Source organism: Nestor notabilis, unplaced genomic scaffold, assembly GCF_000696875.1.
Source record: "Nestor notabilis isolate BGI_N333 unplaced genomic scaffold, ASM69687v1 scaffold28110, whole genome shotgun sequence".
NCBI classification, from domain to species: domain Eukaryota; kingdom Metazoa; phylum Chordata; class Aves; order Psittaciformes; family Psittacidae; genus Nestor; species Nestor notabilis.
In genome coordinates, this window is record NW_009912915.1 from 13,518 (window position 1) to 31,387 (window position 17,870).

Genomic DNA, 17,870 nt, shown 5'->3' on the forward strand with positions numbered 1-17,870 from the left:
GATTTAGTCTTCTTTAAACCTACTAACTGATCACAAAGGATACATGAATCAGCTGAAGATGTCACATCACCATATTAGAGAAGAATTTATTAACCCTAGGGGAGCCCTTACACACCCTCTGGTATGAATTTGGCATATTAAGGCAAAATTCTGGGGGCACAGTGATGCTCTCCGCATGCTCGGCTTGGCTCTTCAGCCTTTGCTCAGCATTTTCTCATGGGAGTCGTGCTTACCCCCTGCTAAAATCTGAGGTTACAGTGCAAAGCCAATTTTCCCTTTCTATAAATAATTCATATCTCAAAGTACTTTAATGGTGCCAAATGGTGCTAGTTATGGAAAGCAATTCAAAGGCTGGAAGACATGCAGTAAATTCATAACATTAACCTCATCAAATCCAGGTGATCAAAACTGCTAATCCAGCCATAAAGCATAAAAAGCTATAAAATTCATTGAGAAACCTAAGGAAAAGTAGTTAATGTTCTGTTTTAGAGGTTTAAAATGGCAATTCTGAGTAGCTGTAGTAATTATAGTTATAGCGAGCTGTTTGTGAAGAGAATCCCACTCATTTTACAAAGTCTCCAAATACTCACTTGTTTATGTGAGGCCATAGTTTCACACCTGGTAATTCAGCAACTTCAGTGTACAGCATTACCAGAGTGTTTGGAAGCTGTAAGAGAAGTCATGTTAAAGCCCGTAACGTGACATGGGATGCACAGTTTATTTGTACCCTGGTGACTTTGCCCTCCCACTCAGCCAGCAGGCAAGACTCGATCTCAGCATTCACAGTATCCTCACTGCTGCAGTTTTACCCCTCTCTGAGTCTGATTGTTTATTTAAAGTATGAATAATAACTTTGAAAAATCCTCCTGATTTGTCTTTTCTTTGTTTAAAGGAAATCTGTGCTCTCTTGCAGTTACTTTCCTAACTCATCATTACCCTTGGCACACATGCATCATGTATGAAAAACTTCATTAGGGCAAATGATGTTATGACACTTGGTCCAAATCCTGTTAAAAACAAATAGGAATTCACAGTGACTTATAGTAGATTTGCCAAATGGCAGCAAAAATATGTACTGATTCCATTTTATTTTGGATCACTGCCAATAAATTGCTTCCACTTGACCCTAATTTGAAGTAAACAACCATATCTAGGTCAGGGCAGAAGGTGGGGGGCAGCCAGGGACAGCCCCAGCCCTGGGTGTGTGTGGGATCCCTGGGGATAGAGATAAGTCAGGCTGGGACATCAGCCCGCGGGTGGTGGTGGCTCAGGGCACAGAGCTGTGGGGTGTGGGGAGCTGCAGCACAGGCAGGGCTAAGGCAAGAGCCTCAGCTGGAAGCAGCTTCCCCAGCCAGGGTTTGGCCCTGCAGCGTCTGGAAGCCTCCCCCTGGGGTTTCCATGGGGAAGGGGCTGCCTTTGGCTGCATCAGCTCTGAGCTGGCCCCTGGCCGTGGCAGCCAAACCTCTGGGAGCCCCCGGGGATGCTTCCACAACCCCTACAGCAGAGCTCACCATCACACACACATCCCAAACAGCTACTGCACAAAGGCTGCATTTGTATTATCTCATGGCTAGAGGACAACAGCACAGAGACATTACAGCGTACACACCCATCACTTTGGGGTGAGCCCAATTTTCCAGCCACTGTTGGCTCTGTCCCCATGTCTGTGCTGATACACTAACCATGCCTGGAGCAGTTTGCTGAATCTGAGAACTCCAGCTGGCAAGAAACTGCCCAATCCCAATGCTATGAAAGCCTCTTACCCTCTAAAGCTGGCTGATGGCATCCCACTGACCTTAGGAACAGCATCCAACCACTACCAGCTCCTCAGCTGTGCTGGGGGAATTGCAGGAAGACTGCAGCTGCCTCGGGCCATAACTGTGTTAGTGATTTAACAGAGCAGGCAGGTCAGCACCTGGAAACACTCCCAGCCCTGGTGACTTTGCCAGTGCAGAGCCCACGTGTCCAACGCAGCTCCCACAGGCTTGCATGTGCAAGCCCAGAGCACTTCCCACTGCAGCAAGGCACCCAGTCTCCAGCCAGCCAGCCAGAACACAAGCAACAAAGGCATCTCTGACAGATGTGGGGAGAGGGATCTATAGCATCTACACCAAATCATTTTGGATACCACAACCATGACACAGTGCTTTCATGCTCTACACTCTGCCTTGTTGTAGTGATCACATAGTTGCCACCTTCTGCAAGAGCTTAGGGGCAGGAACTGTAATCTTTTCTGGTAAAAACATCCTAACATGTTCCTAGAGAAGACTTAGTCATTGCCCTCGATGAAAAAGGTGCCACATAAAGGGAAATAACATAAACCTGTGTGATAAAACACATAGGCAAGGAACTCATTATCACCTATGTAAACTGTGTTGACAGTAGTAATGACACGGACAGATTGAGACTGTTGGGACTATGATGAACCCCTGAGATGGATCTCCCTGTGGCTACGTTTTTGACTCGAAATCCAGAATTAAGAACCCCTAGCTAACACACTCACCGAAGACACCTTGTATTTAACGTAATCATTTAAATGGAATCAAACATTTGCCTGATTTGACCACCTTATTCCAACAAGATGAAACACACGTATTTCTAGCTAAACCTACACCTCTGAAGGATGTTTTCCAGGGAAGTTCCCTGCAGCGTTGTGCTTCCTTCATCAATATGCAAATGTGTTCTTAAAAAGGAGCCTTCAGGAGCAGCAGACATTCGTGCACCAGTCATACTTCCTCTTTATTCAGAGTTTATACTATGGTAATTTTCTGCATTAAACTAAAAGTCTGCTTGGGATTCTTTTAAGAGTTCAACTTCCAACCAAGAATATTTGGTTACTCCAGCCACGGTTCAGGAGTCTTCCCGAGTAGCAATTTTGATTCCTTGTAGCTGACCTTTACTTGATAATGTTATCCTACACCTTGAAATGGGCTTGCTTTAGAGAAAACTTTAGTTAATGTTTTCCTGGTTACACTTCTTGGCCATATTTTCTTTCCTTACACTAGCACACTACCATTCTTATGAAAAAGGAAATTCAACCTTGACTCAAACCCAAAACGTAAGGAGTTTCCTAGGAACAGCAAAATGGTTGGACACCTGCCAAAGTGGCACTACTTGGCAGCAGAAGCACTTGTCATGGACAAACGGGGCTCTTAAAATGCCTGGAAAAAAGCTGTCTTGGCCCAGGCCTCCAGTGGACTGAATGCCCATCGTTTTCCGAGCACTGTAATTTTACTGTTATAACCCATTATAATATTACTGTTATAATAATAACAATGAATTTCTCATTAATGTCAGACTGAATTGGATGAGGTGGCAGTCTTTGGTTGTCAGTACCATGAGTGTCACTCAAATGAGGGCTCATGGCTTCAGGCACCATGCAAACACAGCAAGAGACCTTTCCTGCTCCCTGCAAGCACATGCCCCCAGGACACTGCACTGGAAAACTGAGAGCACTCCCAAATGGACCTGAGCAATTTCTTTCACTACATTTCATTTGGTTGCTTCATAGTTGCCTCTTTTCCCTCTCAAAGATAACAGCACATTCAAAATATTTCAGTGAAGAATATGAAAGTTGCATGCCTGGGTCACTCGAACATAGCTGGGAAACGTACCTCACTGCTTACTGAGGAAGCAATGGAGTGCTTCACTTTGGGTGAACTAGAAAACTGCAGCATGGAAATACAACGAGGTTAAGCATAAAGGAGCTCTGTTTGCAAAGCAGGATAATGGCATTCAAAAATCATGAATCCTTAAATTACTTTCCTTGTCCCACTTACCTCCTTGCAGAGGGATGCTGTTCTTGGTAGCTAAAAAGCACGCATCTTTCCCATGCCTGAGAGCTCCATGTGGTTGCTAGGTGGCAATGCAGTTTTTAGATCATTATGTTACTATCCCAGAACGCTGCAAATCTGTGCACAAGAGCTGCTCATGAACTGGTGGTCCATGGAGTTTCAAAGAGTGCCTGTCTAATGGAAATCTCCTCCCTTGATCTTCCTCCACCTCATGCTTCTGAATTCTTAGATTTTAAGTGTGTAGTCTATGAAACGGCTTCTGGTATTATTTGACTTACACAACCAGTTGCCCTACGTTGTATTGACGAGATAGAGAATTAATCACCAGAGACGGCAGGTGTTATGAGCCTCTCTTCTTCCCCTGGTACCTGCAGGCACCATCTAACACCCTGCAGGAGTATTTCATACCAAGATCCAGTGAATGATAGCATCTAACAGATGCTTTGTTCTCTGACAACCTTAGCTGAAGCAGATCAGAAGCATCTGCTATATGTATGTGAACAGCAGATCAGAAAGTAGAAAACTCAAAGAATCCCACCCAGCTCATATGCCTGATAGTTCCAAATCAAGAACAAAGTGGATCTTCTGAAAACATTTTGTAGGACACATACTAGCACTTGTATCAGCGTTATCCTGTAAAAACCCAAGATAAACCCCCAAATAATGAAAAAGTGGAACTGTGTGCCACAGCTGGCCCACAACAACACATCATTGAAATTCAACGCCAACGATGAGTCTTCAGTACAATGAAGACTAACACAAATGGGGACAATCTTGCTCAAACAGTCAGTGGGCATGTGGGTTTTCAGGCCAAAGGTCCCATATATCCTACTAGAACTCTGGTAGCTCACCATGTTCAACTCAAAGTTACAAATGCTTGATGACTGTCAATCTGGCTTTGGCTTTTAAAAGCAGGCAGAGGATTGCAACTGCATTTAAGGACTGAAATCTTGTCCTTCAGAACAAAGCAGAGATGTCTGGTAAAATCCAAGATGCTGTAAGAAATAATTAGGTGGCAGTAGTACAATCAGATCAGCTCTGTGGCTGACTTGAAGTTTGGAAAATGGGAGAAAGTTTCGCATCAGTGGTCTGACTTCCCAAATAAACTACATCAGCACCTCACATCACATGAAATGTACCTACAGTATTAAGTTTCACATAGTTCCCTTAAACAGAAAACATTATTTTCAGGAGTGATGATAAAACTGGGAATACACATAGGGAAAATAAGACCATTGCTGTGTAAAAGACAACAGCCCTACCTTTATTTGTCACAGTACATTTCAAGTACATGCAAAAGGTATTTACATTTCTCTAAGGCAAACAGAAATCGGGTCCTTATTCCTGAGTTGCTTAGCACCAGTAGAAATAGCAAATAAAACCGTAGGAAACATTGTCTCTCCCTTTGAAGCAGCAGCTGCCTCCCATGCTAAATATTTCTGCTTTCACCTCTCATTTCTTTTAATGAGATATTTATACTGATAATTACTATTGCTATTTGGAGCTGTTTCTGCAGATTTCAACCTCTTCACGGAAACATCTTGCCAAGATGTGACAAACTTTCCACGTTTATTATTCTACCTTACGGACTGCTTGCTGATGAGACAGCACAGCAGTACTTCTGTCTTGGCTGGCACATGCACCAAGGTCTTCTCTTCAGTTATTTTTAGAGTTCTGTACTCCTCCAGTATCTAGAAAAACTAACATTATCTTCTTATGTCTTTCTCATGAGGGCTAGCTGCTTCTCCAGTGCTAAGAGAGGGAAAAGCTCACCTCAGCCAAAGGAGGGGTTTAGGGCTTGACTTCACTAAAGCTAGAGGCAAGGGAAGTGAAAATGCCCACCGAAGTGTTGGCATTTATGAAGAAAATGCAAAGCAGTTTTTCAAAGAAAAATAATGCTCCCTCGAAGTCTCACTAACATTTGAGTCATCTGCATTATCTCTTCAGATATTTGCTAGAATTTACGATGTTGAAGTTTAAAATACAGAAGGAGCATTTTTGAGGAAGTTTTTGACAATTTTCATTTCCCATTAACTGGCTCTATCAAGCCTACTAACGCCAATAAGCACTTTTCTCCCATGACTTATAGGACTACCACAGAGCTTGATCCTAAGAGAAAACATCTGTTCTGTAAAAAACTCTAGTTCCTATTCAACATAAAAGAGTAGTCCAAGCAGGAAGTCAATACTGCAAAATGGGGTACAACTCTTAAGTGTGCCTTCCTCAGTGACATGTAGTGTGGAAAAATGTTTTGTTTCAAATTACATTCTCTGCTTTTTTTTTTTTATGCATTCCTGAAACTCTATTTTTCAATGACTTCTCAAATACATCAATAATTCAAGGTTTCTGTCACCATTTAGTCTAAGTGCCCACCTCAGTTAATCAATGCCCATCACAATTTGCAAACAAATGCTAATATTTACCGGTGTTTAACTTAACATTCATTGAAAAAGAACTGTGCCTTGATAAAACTTCTGGCTTAAGTTGGTTATTAAAGCAAAAAAAAAACCCAAAAAACCCAAGTAATTTCTTACTTCTTTTCCAATTATTACTTGGATGTATTCCTTCACAACTCTTTCACTTAGTAGCAACACACAATGGTATATTGCATTGGGAATAATCCACATCGAACTAGTCAATTGTAAAGACATTACCTTTAGCAAGGACAAGCAATCTTACATGGAAATTCTACACCAAAGGCTTGCCGCTTTATTTTCCTACCTCTGAGAGATTATTAAGAACTAAGCACCCAGGAAAATACAGTAAATGGACAGAAAGAGGAACTCATGAAGTGTCTAACCAATCTATCCCACCAGGAAGCTGACTCCTTTTGATGAGGCACCTCTCAACAGACGGTCTGACGGTTTTTCCAAGTAAGATGAGTTCAGTAAGGCTAAAGCCAGGAATGGCTGTTATTCTGCACCTGGCAACACCTCTGTACAGTGTGAACACAACCACTTGCTGCAGGTATTCCCAATGAACAGCTGCAGAGTAGCATTTTTATCCTCATTTTGTTTTCTGTGACGTGACCCGCATGCAGCTTTACTTCTAAAATCGGCACTGCTGATTCCATAACCAGTACATCCTCTGAGAAGAGGTACTTTCTCAGTGATCGTTTCAATACTAAGATGCTAGAGAGTTTCCAAATCTTTAGGAAGTCTTAAAATTCTTTTCTCCCTGGAAATCCTTGTTCCCTCATCTATTATATAAAGCAGCTGCACTGTATTTAGAGGAAAATATTGTGCCCCTTGACAGTGACTGTTTATCCAGTGGCTGTTAACCAAGTGTTTGTGAAGTCATGTCCTATTATGCTGGTTACTTTGAAAAACATCTAGGACATTGACACTTCTCTGCTTCTTGACCAGATCTGTCAGAACTGGCTGGAGCCCAGGTTCTCCTCCACTCACATAGGACAGGGGACACAGGCATTCATTTGGGCTGTTTCCACTACCTGCTGCACTAGCTGAGGTAGCAGAAGCTGACTAGCCTCCCCAGGCATCTTACCAAGGTGAAATATTCCAGAGAAAGTCATATGAATAGTTCTTGCGCTCAAGATAGTTCAGTGGCCTTGGAGAACAGTCACAGCACACCTCTGACATACTCTGTGTCTCAGCTTGCTTGGGGTGGTGACTTGTACTCTTCTGATCTCTGAGTGGGAGAATTAGTCCTACCTGGTCTTTTGAGGATGGCACTGGGTTATCACAGTCTGAATCCTTTCATGCAGAAAGAAGTTGTAGGCAGGAATGTTTCTGGATAGTTTTGAAATGCTACTCCCAAAGGCACCAAGTTCCACATGCAGAGTAAGACATTGCTCTTTCTTACAGTGCAGATGACACAGATAATATCCAGTTTATTTATAAAAGTTTTATACACCTGAAATCTCACAAACATTTACAACTTTCTTGTTTTCTTCTGAGTTCTGAAAAGACCAAGTCATAGAATTACACTGCTGTCTCCTTTGACTCCAAAGTCTGTGGTGGCTTGAAGTTCAGTATCTCTTTATATGTAATGCCTGGAAAACAACAGAATAAACATAAGAGTTGGTGGTCTAATCAGAAGAGGAGCTGCACAGACACGAGCAAGGTGCAACCCCCAGCATGGTTAGGTTCTGGTCTAGGTCAGGAAGAGAGAGACCTCTTCAGGCAAAAAGGAGAGAAAGAGTACAAAAAGTAAGGGAATCAAGGATCATCTTTTCAACATTTCAGATTTGAAGAAGTAGTCCAATATTGAAATGTTATGGGTGCTTTCAAAGGCATCCAAGCATTAACTTTACAGTATAGTGGGCAAGATCCTCAGAAAGAGCTACTCAGCAAATCAGCTTTAAAAGTCAAGTCCTCACTTAAAAGCCAAAATACAAACCTCTGACATTAGATGAAAACTAGATTCAGAGTTAAGTGTCTGCTGAGATAGATGTGTTTTCTCTCTTCGAGAGAATCTAACTTCATATTAATGCTAACAACTGTTTCATTATACAGCAACAGTCCTATACAGCCAGCAGCGAGGAACCTGTTCAGCTGTCTCTCCACTGGAAGGAACATGTTACAGAAATGGTTTTGTTCTACATTGCAGAGGACAGGAGGACAGACACAGGAAGGAGAAGGAGAGCCTCTGTTAGGAGGCAGAGAATAAACCTTTGGGGATCTTTCCTTGGTGAGAACAACACTGGCTTATCAATAGTGTTTCTCTGTCTTGATGATGTCTATTTACTCTGTTCCACCAAAAGCAGAAAAGGTTATTTGTAAAGGGGAATACTCGTATTTCTGGATGGACTTTCCATCTGGTTATTTTTTAAAACATCACAAATCTAAACTCACGCTTCCACTCATCTAGTGGAAGATCCACGTTATCAAACGTGTCGTCATATTTCTCAGCTTCAATTTCTTCCTCAGGATCGTGAACTGGCTCAAAGTAAGGATGCATCAAAGCCTCAGCTGCTGTGATTCGCTTCTCTGCATCCAGCACCAGCATCTTCTCCAAAAGGTTTACAGCTATTGCAGAGAAAAGAAACAGTGTGTTCAAATCACACCACTGACTCCCGCTTGTGCATAGTTAACATTGCCCTGGAGATATTTCAAATAAATACACAGTTACAAAGCAGAATCACTGGGTATTCATTCTACAGCTTTGGGGCCCACCTGCATGGCCAAACAGTGTTGTGAGCAAGCTGGGATGTGTACAAAGCCTGACTCAAAGCAAAAGTGTTCCCTTGCTTCTGTACACAACACAGCCACATCACCACAGCTAATACCTTCTCAGCTTCTGGCTCTAGGACCACTGTGGTTGAGGCTTTCCCATGTGTCTTTCATCACTGCTACGGTACTGTGGTTCTAAGGTACATCGCAACCTAACAGCAGCAGAATGAGCAGTTGGGTGTGGAGAATGAGAATTGGCCTGTATGTGACCAAATCCAAGGCCAACTACACTCTGAAGTACACTAAGACAAGTCAGTTGTCCACATACAGAATCTCAGTGCTGACCTTATCTGCTGTGTGGTTTTGACCTCAGCCAAAACAATCCATGAAAATCTTCCATGTTCCTCTCCAGTGGATTTTGGATCAGGTCCACTGCTGGACTGTCAAAATGAGCTAGTGTAAACAGATATGATGAATGATTTGTTTATTCTCTGCTTTTCTATCTTGAAAGAATGTTCCTGGGTTGGGTGAAGCAGCTGAAAGGAAGAAGAGCAGCAGCATGGGACAGGATACTGCAGCTCCTGCTTGCCACATTGTGGATTCTCTCCAACCTTCTCTCCCAGACCACACGAGCTGTTGTTCTCTTCATAAGCAGAGCCAGACAACCACAGAGATGACAGGAAAAAACATCCTAAAATCTAAATGGAAATGTGTAGTTTGCTGTAGCTGAGAAGGTCAGTGAGCTAACCATGCAGTCAGGGTAAGAGCTGCTTATTAATCATGTTTATTTCTACTGTATCTGAACATATAATTTTAATTTCATAAATTGAGAAGATTAAATTATCCTAATTTATATTCTAATAGAACTGGCTTTGTGAGTGTTCAGGTAATTGGGGAACAGATACAGTTTGGGCAGAGCCATCTCAGACCTCTGGCTGCCTCGGGTCATATCACAGTTATGCACACTTGGTATGCTCTTCTGGCTGTTTATATCTATCAAATCCAAGCCAGTGCTTCTCAGGAATGCACAGATGTTTCTCAGGATGTATTAATTCCATGACTAAAATGTCAGCTTCCTATTTGCTTGCATTTCAACTGCAGATCAGATAGGTCTTTCAAAATTATATTTCAAATACAATGCAGAGAAAAATTCGTTATTTAATCTCCCAGGGCTCTTGTGAAAGCTGCTGCAGTAAAATCATTAAGCAGATGCTGGATTGAAGCCTAAAACACAAAATATTTCTTTTTTCACACTTCTAAGAAACATCTGAGTCCTGGCAGGGTCCAAACTTCACAAAGTTATGAAATATGGAGAGCAAAAGCACAAGAACCATCACATAACCTATCATGTCTGATACTGCTGCCGCTTCCAACACAAACACAAGTCGTACATAGCCACGCAAACTGTCTTACCCAAGGGATTCGCATACTTCAAGATGGATGAAAAATCTTTCTTCTGGACTTTTGGGAGGCTTTTGATATAGTTTTTTGCCTGAAAGAAACATGGGTGTTTAATTAGACCTTTGCTGACTTTGTAATGTAACATTAACTATATGCTTAATAGGTAATGCAACAGTGCTTTGATAGCACAGTGTACAAATTAATTTGGGGGGGGTCATAAACCCTGATTATATTCACCTTCTTATTGAAAGGAACTTTTTTTTTAATCAAGCCTTAAAATTATGATTAAGAAATGATAATGTAAAGCTTTAATTATTAGTGCTCCATATTTAATATATTAGCTAGAATAAATATGTATGCACCATTTGAAAGAATGTCATAGTGAGTTTACAGGAACCTCTTACACAGTAGTTCATTAGTATTTAAATTGTATACTTACTCTAATGAATAATTTTAAATTCTTTATAGTAGAGGCTTAAAGATTCTAGAAGGACATCCACATAAGAATAGAAAAGACAAAGTCAGAGACACCTGCAAACAACTGAGTTTTCTGAGTAGGTTCATATTTTCGGTGCGTTTCCGATAAAAGCAGTAACTTGTCAGCTCACCTGCTTGTATTGTATGCACTGGAAACTCAGAAGTATTTAGATACACAGATTTTTCAAGTGTTCTGATCATTTTCTGTCCCCCCCTTAATCTCCAGTAGCTATGTGCTTCAAGGCAGTAGGGTGCCATCAGGGGTCATTTCAGTAGTCAATATATATTATCTCACCCAGTCTAAGTACTGGCCATGGATTAAGTAAAATTAAGATGTGTAAAACCAACTGACAAAGCCAAATACTCACGTCTTGACTGTGCAGCTTTTGAACAAAATCTTGAGTTGGTGTACCCGTTATTTTCATTATTTCTGTGAGCTGGTCCAGATCTGATTACCAGAAATAAGGAACAAAAACTTTCATCATAAGAAAACTAATCACCCTGCAAAAATTGTGTGTTTCTTCACTACTGCAGAATAAAGAAAAAATCACAATGCAGTGACTGGAAAACAATTAGAAAAAGTAAAAAATTTTGCTGTCTTCTATCAACACTGTCCTCTAATAATTATCACAACTACTACTGCCAATGAAGTATCACTTGAGGTTGAATTATGACTTAATCTTAACTATTTTCTTAATCCTCGGCAGCCAAATGACAGGGCAAGATGTTTTTTGTAAATCTGAAACATTTTACTAGATGTTACTTGCATAACGTTTTTTGGTAAAAGTCTTAAGAAGCAGGAAATGGACTAGCATGTGCACACAGTTCCACATACTACAGCAGAATCTTCTGTGCGTGTTCTGGAATTATTGAATCTATTACTAAAAAATCAAAACGTACCTTTTGTATCATCACAGAAGCTTTTACCTGATTATTTGAGATGTGATTCAAAGATCAGCTCACTTTGCCTATTGGAAAAATTCAGTAATTTTTAATGGCAGATGTGTGAGAGTGGCACAGATATTAAACAAGCAATCAATGAGAAAGGTGCAAGCCATTTTACTATTCAGTTTATGCTCATCAGTTTTTGAACAGACCTACTGTACCACATCAGAACTTCTCATCATTTTCTTACATTAGTGTCATAAATTCACTGAAGGATACGATCATTTCCTTTGAACAGAGGCCTCCCTGTTATCATCTCAGCCATTATACAGCCCACAGACCAGATGTCAACTGGAAAAAAAAGACCAATAGTCACATTAAATTGCTGAATACCCATCCATTTAAATGTACATAAAGTTTAATTTAAAACAAAGTGTAAAATTTACTTTTATAGCCCATTAAAAATAAATTAATGCCTTGCTGATTAGGATGAATGGTATTAAGTGAAGCTACCAACCTTTCTAACGAGCACACCGGAGATAATCTGACAATATGCCCTATCAGTTTCTCAGTAACAGGCAGATGGATGCGGGAAGTAAATTTTCAATGCTTTCAAAAACTTCCATGGTTATCCTACCACTACTTGAATTCCTCCCTTCTGCCATTTTCCCCTGTCTTTTTGAGTTAGAATCAGCGCATCTTTGCAGGAAGATGACAGTCAGCGCAGAACACAAGAACAGAGACCAGACTATCACATCTGTGCACATTTCTATCACCACCTTGGCACTTTTGGTTACTCTCAGAAAATGTACAAAATGCCTCCAAACCCACAATCACCAAACAATTACCTGCAATTTATCTACAAGGAAGTTTTGCATGATTAGATTGTCATTTCCACCCCCAATTTCTCACTCATTTCAGAAACAAAATCTTGCTTTTACATATTGCCTGACTCGGTGAATGCTTTAGCTCTGGTACGACTTTTCTGAAGACATGCTGACCTGTTTGCGTATAATGCATCCAGTTGAGTATGACCTCTGGGGCTCTGTACCACCTTGTAACCACATAACCAGTCATCTCACTGTCTGTGTGCCTCGCCAATCCAAAATCCAGAATCTGTAGTGGAAGCACAAAGAACAGCCTTATCAGACAGCTAGCAATCTATTTCATACAGACTGTCCAAGTGAGTAAAAGAAAAGAATCAGAGCAATCTGTAAATACTGGTTTATTTTTGCATCATTTTCTCACTGAAGTGTCTTGTCCTCATTTTTAAAAACAAGACAGAAGTAGCAAGTAGCTTTTCAATTTTTTTCCTAGTTAGATACTCCTATAGCAGCACTAAAAGCTGTAAAACCAGTAAAGAAAACAGTAAGTTCTTCAATTAGCATTTAAAAAGATAATGGACACATTCAATGGAAAAATTTCCCTGGCCGTGGAATCACCATCCTACCATGTCAAGGCTAAAAGAACAGCACTCATCTTAGATGGTATTCATTGCTTTCCTATCTCAGGTGGTGCAATCATTCAAGAGTGTGTCCAACAACATTCTGAAGTAAGCAGGTATCATTATTTCTATTTTATGAGTAACGCATACAAGGGATAGCTTCCTGTAGGTCACACTGAAAATCTGCAACAGCATAGGGAATTACCATTATTTAGTCCCACTGATCTTCTCTAACCTACTGCATCAACTACAGAACAACCCTCTGTAAGGAATGCAAGGTTAGTGCAATTCTTTTAAAGGATTATGCACGATTCAGCTTTTTTCTAAGATTCTCAGATACTTATCTCTAGATACAGCAATGCATGTACATACAGCACAGCAGCAAGATGAACAATGAACGTTATGGCCTTTTGTCAGCTTCTATAAAATTGGCGTAATAATGCCCACCTGCTGTATGGACCATCAAAAGATTGTGCCAAAAGATGTGGCCAACAGCAAGAAAATTCCACTCCTGGAGTGACAGACAGTTTGTATTTATCAGAAAGTTCATGCTTCTAACAAGAAGCAGGGCGCTTGGGTAAGTACAGTCTATTCAAGACAAATCGTCATCTTCCACAGACAGTCGAGTATGTGGCTTTGCATGAACAGCCACAAGTTTCCATGTGTATCAGGCTTCATACATATGTATTGAGAAGGCAAGAGTTTTTACTAGGAGCACCTGTGCATTACTAAACCAAGAGTGATGGTTTTGTAATATTCTCTGTAATTAGACGTTTGAAAATATTTCAGGATAGTTTCATCATTCCCTAGCACTAACAGAAAGGAAAATTGTATTTGCATTCACAGATCAAGTGTATAAAATGTTATTGCTTATCTTTATTGCCATACTTGAGACATCATTTCTGTATTTTCCCCATAACTGCTGATTACCTACCAATTTAAAACCAGGAATAAGACACAAAGGGAGAGATTTTTATTCTTACTAATAAAATACACTTGATTATGGCTGATTCTTTGGGTACTGAAGATTTATTGACTCAAAATATTTGCAATAGCAAAATACACTTTTATATACAGCTTTCAGATTTATTCTACATATACAGCACACATCATGTTTACCCAGTCTGAAAGAAAAAAAGGAGGTTTTACATAACAGGTCAAAAGCCACACAAAGTACCATCTATTCTGTCACAACTTTTTAGGCATTTTCCATACTAAGGCTTGTGATACTTGGAGATGGAAACAGCTAAAATACAATTTGGGTTTGTCTTTTTGTAAAAGCAGAAAATGTCACTGAGATTTTTTGTTCACTATGTATTAACTTCAGAACTTCTTTTCATTTACACAGTCATAAGGCTCAGGAACAAGCATCCCTGCTAGTACTTAATGTGGTACCACTTCAAAAACAATCTTCACATGGAACTATTATTCTCACACTCAAATCTTGAACTTTTCAGCTGGAATTCCCAAAGCTATTTTCAGAGCAAGGTTGAAAATCCTCTTCATAACACAGGAATTACGAAAAAGAGAACAAATTCCCTTAGTTCCTTAAGGATAAGATCCCCTTCTACTCAGCGAACTTAATTCCCCGAACTTACTTCAGTAACTGTAACAAAAATAACTTCTAACTTTGAGGCTACAGGAAGGGCAGCAATTTCTCCTCATGCACCCTTCACTGTCATTTTCCTGAGAGCATTAGATGAGGGAGCCAGAAAGCGTGTTGTGAAAAACAGAATTGATTGCTTATTAATTAATTACCAACTCAAGGAACTGTTCCAACTTGCCTACAGTCTCATCACTGCTGGAGCTGATGCAAGGGAAGCTGCTGAGTGCAGAGACATGGGGAAAAGGCTTGCACTATCCCTCGCAGCATGGTAATGTGGTCCTGTGCCTGCATTAAGCTGACTTTGAAAGCATGCTCACATCCTGTCTTTTGCACCTGAATGCATGCACGTGGGGGAAATCAGTCCAACACCTTTGGTGTAAGACAGATCCCAGTTAAAACCTTTGGGCTGGTTCTTTTGCATATGATATCAGAGCTCGCTCTACAACCAAAGGCATGATAATCTCACTCTGAGAGTCAAAAGAAACAAAAACTAAAGCTCAATGCTACATTTTCTCCTTGTCATTTCACAAAATTGTGTGCTGATACAGAATTATTTGTCCTAGTTTATCTAAAAGCTCAAAAATGTCCAAGGTAACAGAAAATAACTTGTGTTAAATAAGGAGACAGCGATCATATTATGGAAGAATGTCTCAGACCTGGACTGCATCTGAAAATGTAACTGCACAGCTGGGGGGGATGGGAAAGAGAAACATGTACAACTGTTTTTTCTAGATTCTTTTTTTTCCCCTACCAACCTGGGACCCACTCACCATTTTGTCACCTGCAAGCCAGGAAAAGGCAATGGCTTTCTATGCTGGATAAGGAAATTCTGAACTAACAGGATCCTGAACATTCAGGTCAGTCTCCAAAGAGCAAAAATTTGTATTATACATAATATATACATTTTATATATATATATGTATGTATGTATACATACACACACATAACACATTCATAATTGAACTACTCCCATAAAGTTTTATGCCTCTTAAGGAGGAACCCTTGGCCATATATCTAAATGTATTTACATATCAGGAAACAAAAGCCCCCATTCAAATTTACTCTTGTTTTGTGAGGATGTATAGGTCAGTCATTCAAGCACATAATAGAAGATGCAGCTTGATTTTGCAATTCCCTGAAGAACCCTGACTTACCTTTCAGATTGCTAGAGCTAAGAGAAGGCAGGTGAGAAAAATCAATTATAAAGATGAATAAAAAATGAAAATACAAGAATATAATTAACTGGGGACTGGAAGCAGTCTGGGGCTACTATGTGTGCACTCGAGAATATATTCCCAAAATAAACAGCACTGAGCACTACATAATTCTGCTTCATAATAAATAATTGACTTTTTTAATAACAAAGTCATTTCACACAGCCAAATAGATGCACTTTTGCTAGCTCAGGGTACACTGTACAACGATTTCTGAAGTACAGATATTATCCACTCTAACAGGCTTTGGAAGATTTCCAGTACATTTAAGAAACTGCAATCAGAGCTGGCCAGATTCACTATTTCAGTTCAAGGATTTAGAAGGATGCTTGAGACGACAAACGTTGCGCAAGAGGAGAATTACCACTCAGACAGACTCTACTGAGAACACTTCCAGGGAAGTGGCAACATCCACCTTTCAGGACTGATAACTTTCCACCACGGGTGCTGCAGCCCTGGTCTCCAAGGATGCATGCCGGCTAAGCCCAGTTGCGGTACTGGAAAGTGGTGTGGATGTGCACCATCCTCCTCCCATCTCTGGAGGGAAGGTCCAGTGGGTAGGATGAAGGGAGTCACAGTAGACACTGATACTTGCCCCATGCCAGAGAGGCAGCAACCAGGTAATACAAAAAATGCCATAAAATGCACCTGTCTTGCAGTGTAGTGGCAGAAACTGCCATTAACTGCACTATAGGAGGCTGAATTAAGAATTGTCTCCCTTTAATGAATTTTTTTGTCACTACTTCAATTATAAACAAAAATGAAGGAGAACTGATATATTCTATGATTCCTGCTATGAAATACACTGTAGTCTGCATGCAATTAATACTACTGTTAGTGGTAACAGTGTAGAAGGAATAACTTTCGAAGAAATAAAATGTTCTTATTCTTGGTAAGCAGTATGTGGTTCCTCTCATGCTTCTCTGAAGAGATTAGCTGCAACATACCATAAAACCAGTTCTCCATTATGGCTTTTATCTGACTGCAACCATGACATGATTTTTTTTTCTTCAAAGGTATTAGTTGTGCGACTGCATAAAAACACACCAGTATTCATTGCAACATACACATCACATAGGAAAAGGGGAACTGTCACACACATGCCCTTGCTGCGGGCACACAGCTGTGGTCAGGACTGCTTTGTCAACTCCAAACCCACAGAAGCAGTTTCAGTTCTTACACTGCCCTTTATCCAGCTAGAGGGGGCCAAGTCAGCAACTCCTCCAACAACGCCATGACTATAACCCACTGAACTAGTTTCCATCCCTGAAATCAACTATGCCTTGGAGTCAACCCCCATCCCTTCCCTGTTAGCATTGAGTACCACCCTCTCACAGTGTCCTATCTGGACTGGATGTTTTTAGCTGGAATATCCTGGGCAAGATTTCTAGTTTGAGGTGCAGCCATTTCTTGTGCTTGGCTCCATAATGGTCTCAGAAACTGAACACTGCCTCTGCCATTCATAGGAAATGCACATTTACCTCAGACAAGGACATACAAATAGGAGGTGAATAGATTTGTATTGTTCAGGGCTTTATATATTAAATAAATATTTAATTATTCTTGTAGTGACTGAAGTCAGACAAATGGGAAAATACTTCTAAGGAGCAGTCTCTTGTAATTTTTTCCCTCTTCCCTTTCATTTTCCAGCATTCCCCTATTTCTCCACAACTCCTCTAAGCCCAAGGGCTGAAAGCCTGGCCCATCACTGAAACCAGTCAGCACATCCGCAGCTCTTGCACCCATTGTCTTCTGTGGTGTATTTCTAAACACATCTGACGGCTTTTTCAAATAAACATATCCTACCTTCAATTCACAGTCTTCATTTACTGCCAGGTTTCCAGGCTTTAGATCCTGTAATCAGATTTGAAATGGATGTTAGTTATTTATTTCATAGCAAGCACAATGAAACACTCT

General features: G+C 40.5%; 1 protein-coding gene across 1 annotated transcript in view; it reads right to left on the reverse strand.

The window, feature by feature from the left end:
- Positions 1 to 7,735: 7,735 nt before the first annotated feature.
- The window catches only part of LOC104411495 (mitogen-activated protein kinase 12-like), a gene marked incomplete at its 5' end in the record, with an annotated part of 10,721 nt that continues 586 nt past the window's right edge, over positions 7,736 to 17,870 (reverse strand). The window contains 7 exon segments of the mRNA XM_010021930.1: positions 7,736 to 7,806; positions 8,609 to 8,782; positions 10,340 to 10,418; positions 11,173 to 11,252; positions 11,969 to 12,040; positions 12,691 to 12,805; positions 17,760 to 17,807. Coding sequence (XP_010020232.1) covers positions 7,736 to 7,806; positions 8,609 to 8,782; positions 10,340 to 10,418; positions 11,173 to 11,252; positions 11,969 to 12,040; positions 12,691 to 12,805; positions 17,760 to 17,807 — 639 coding nt within the window.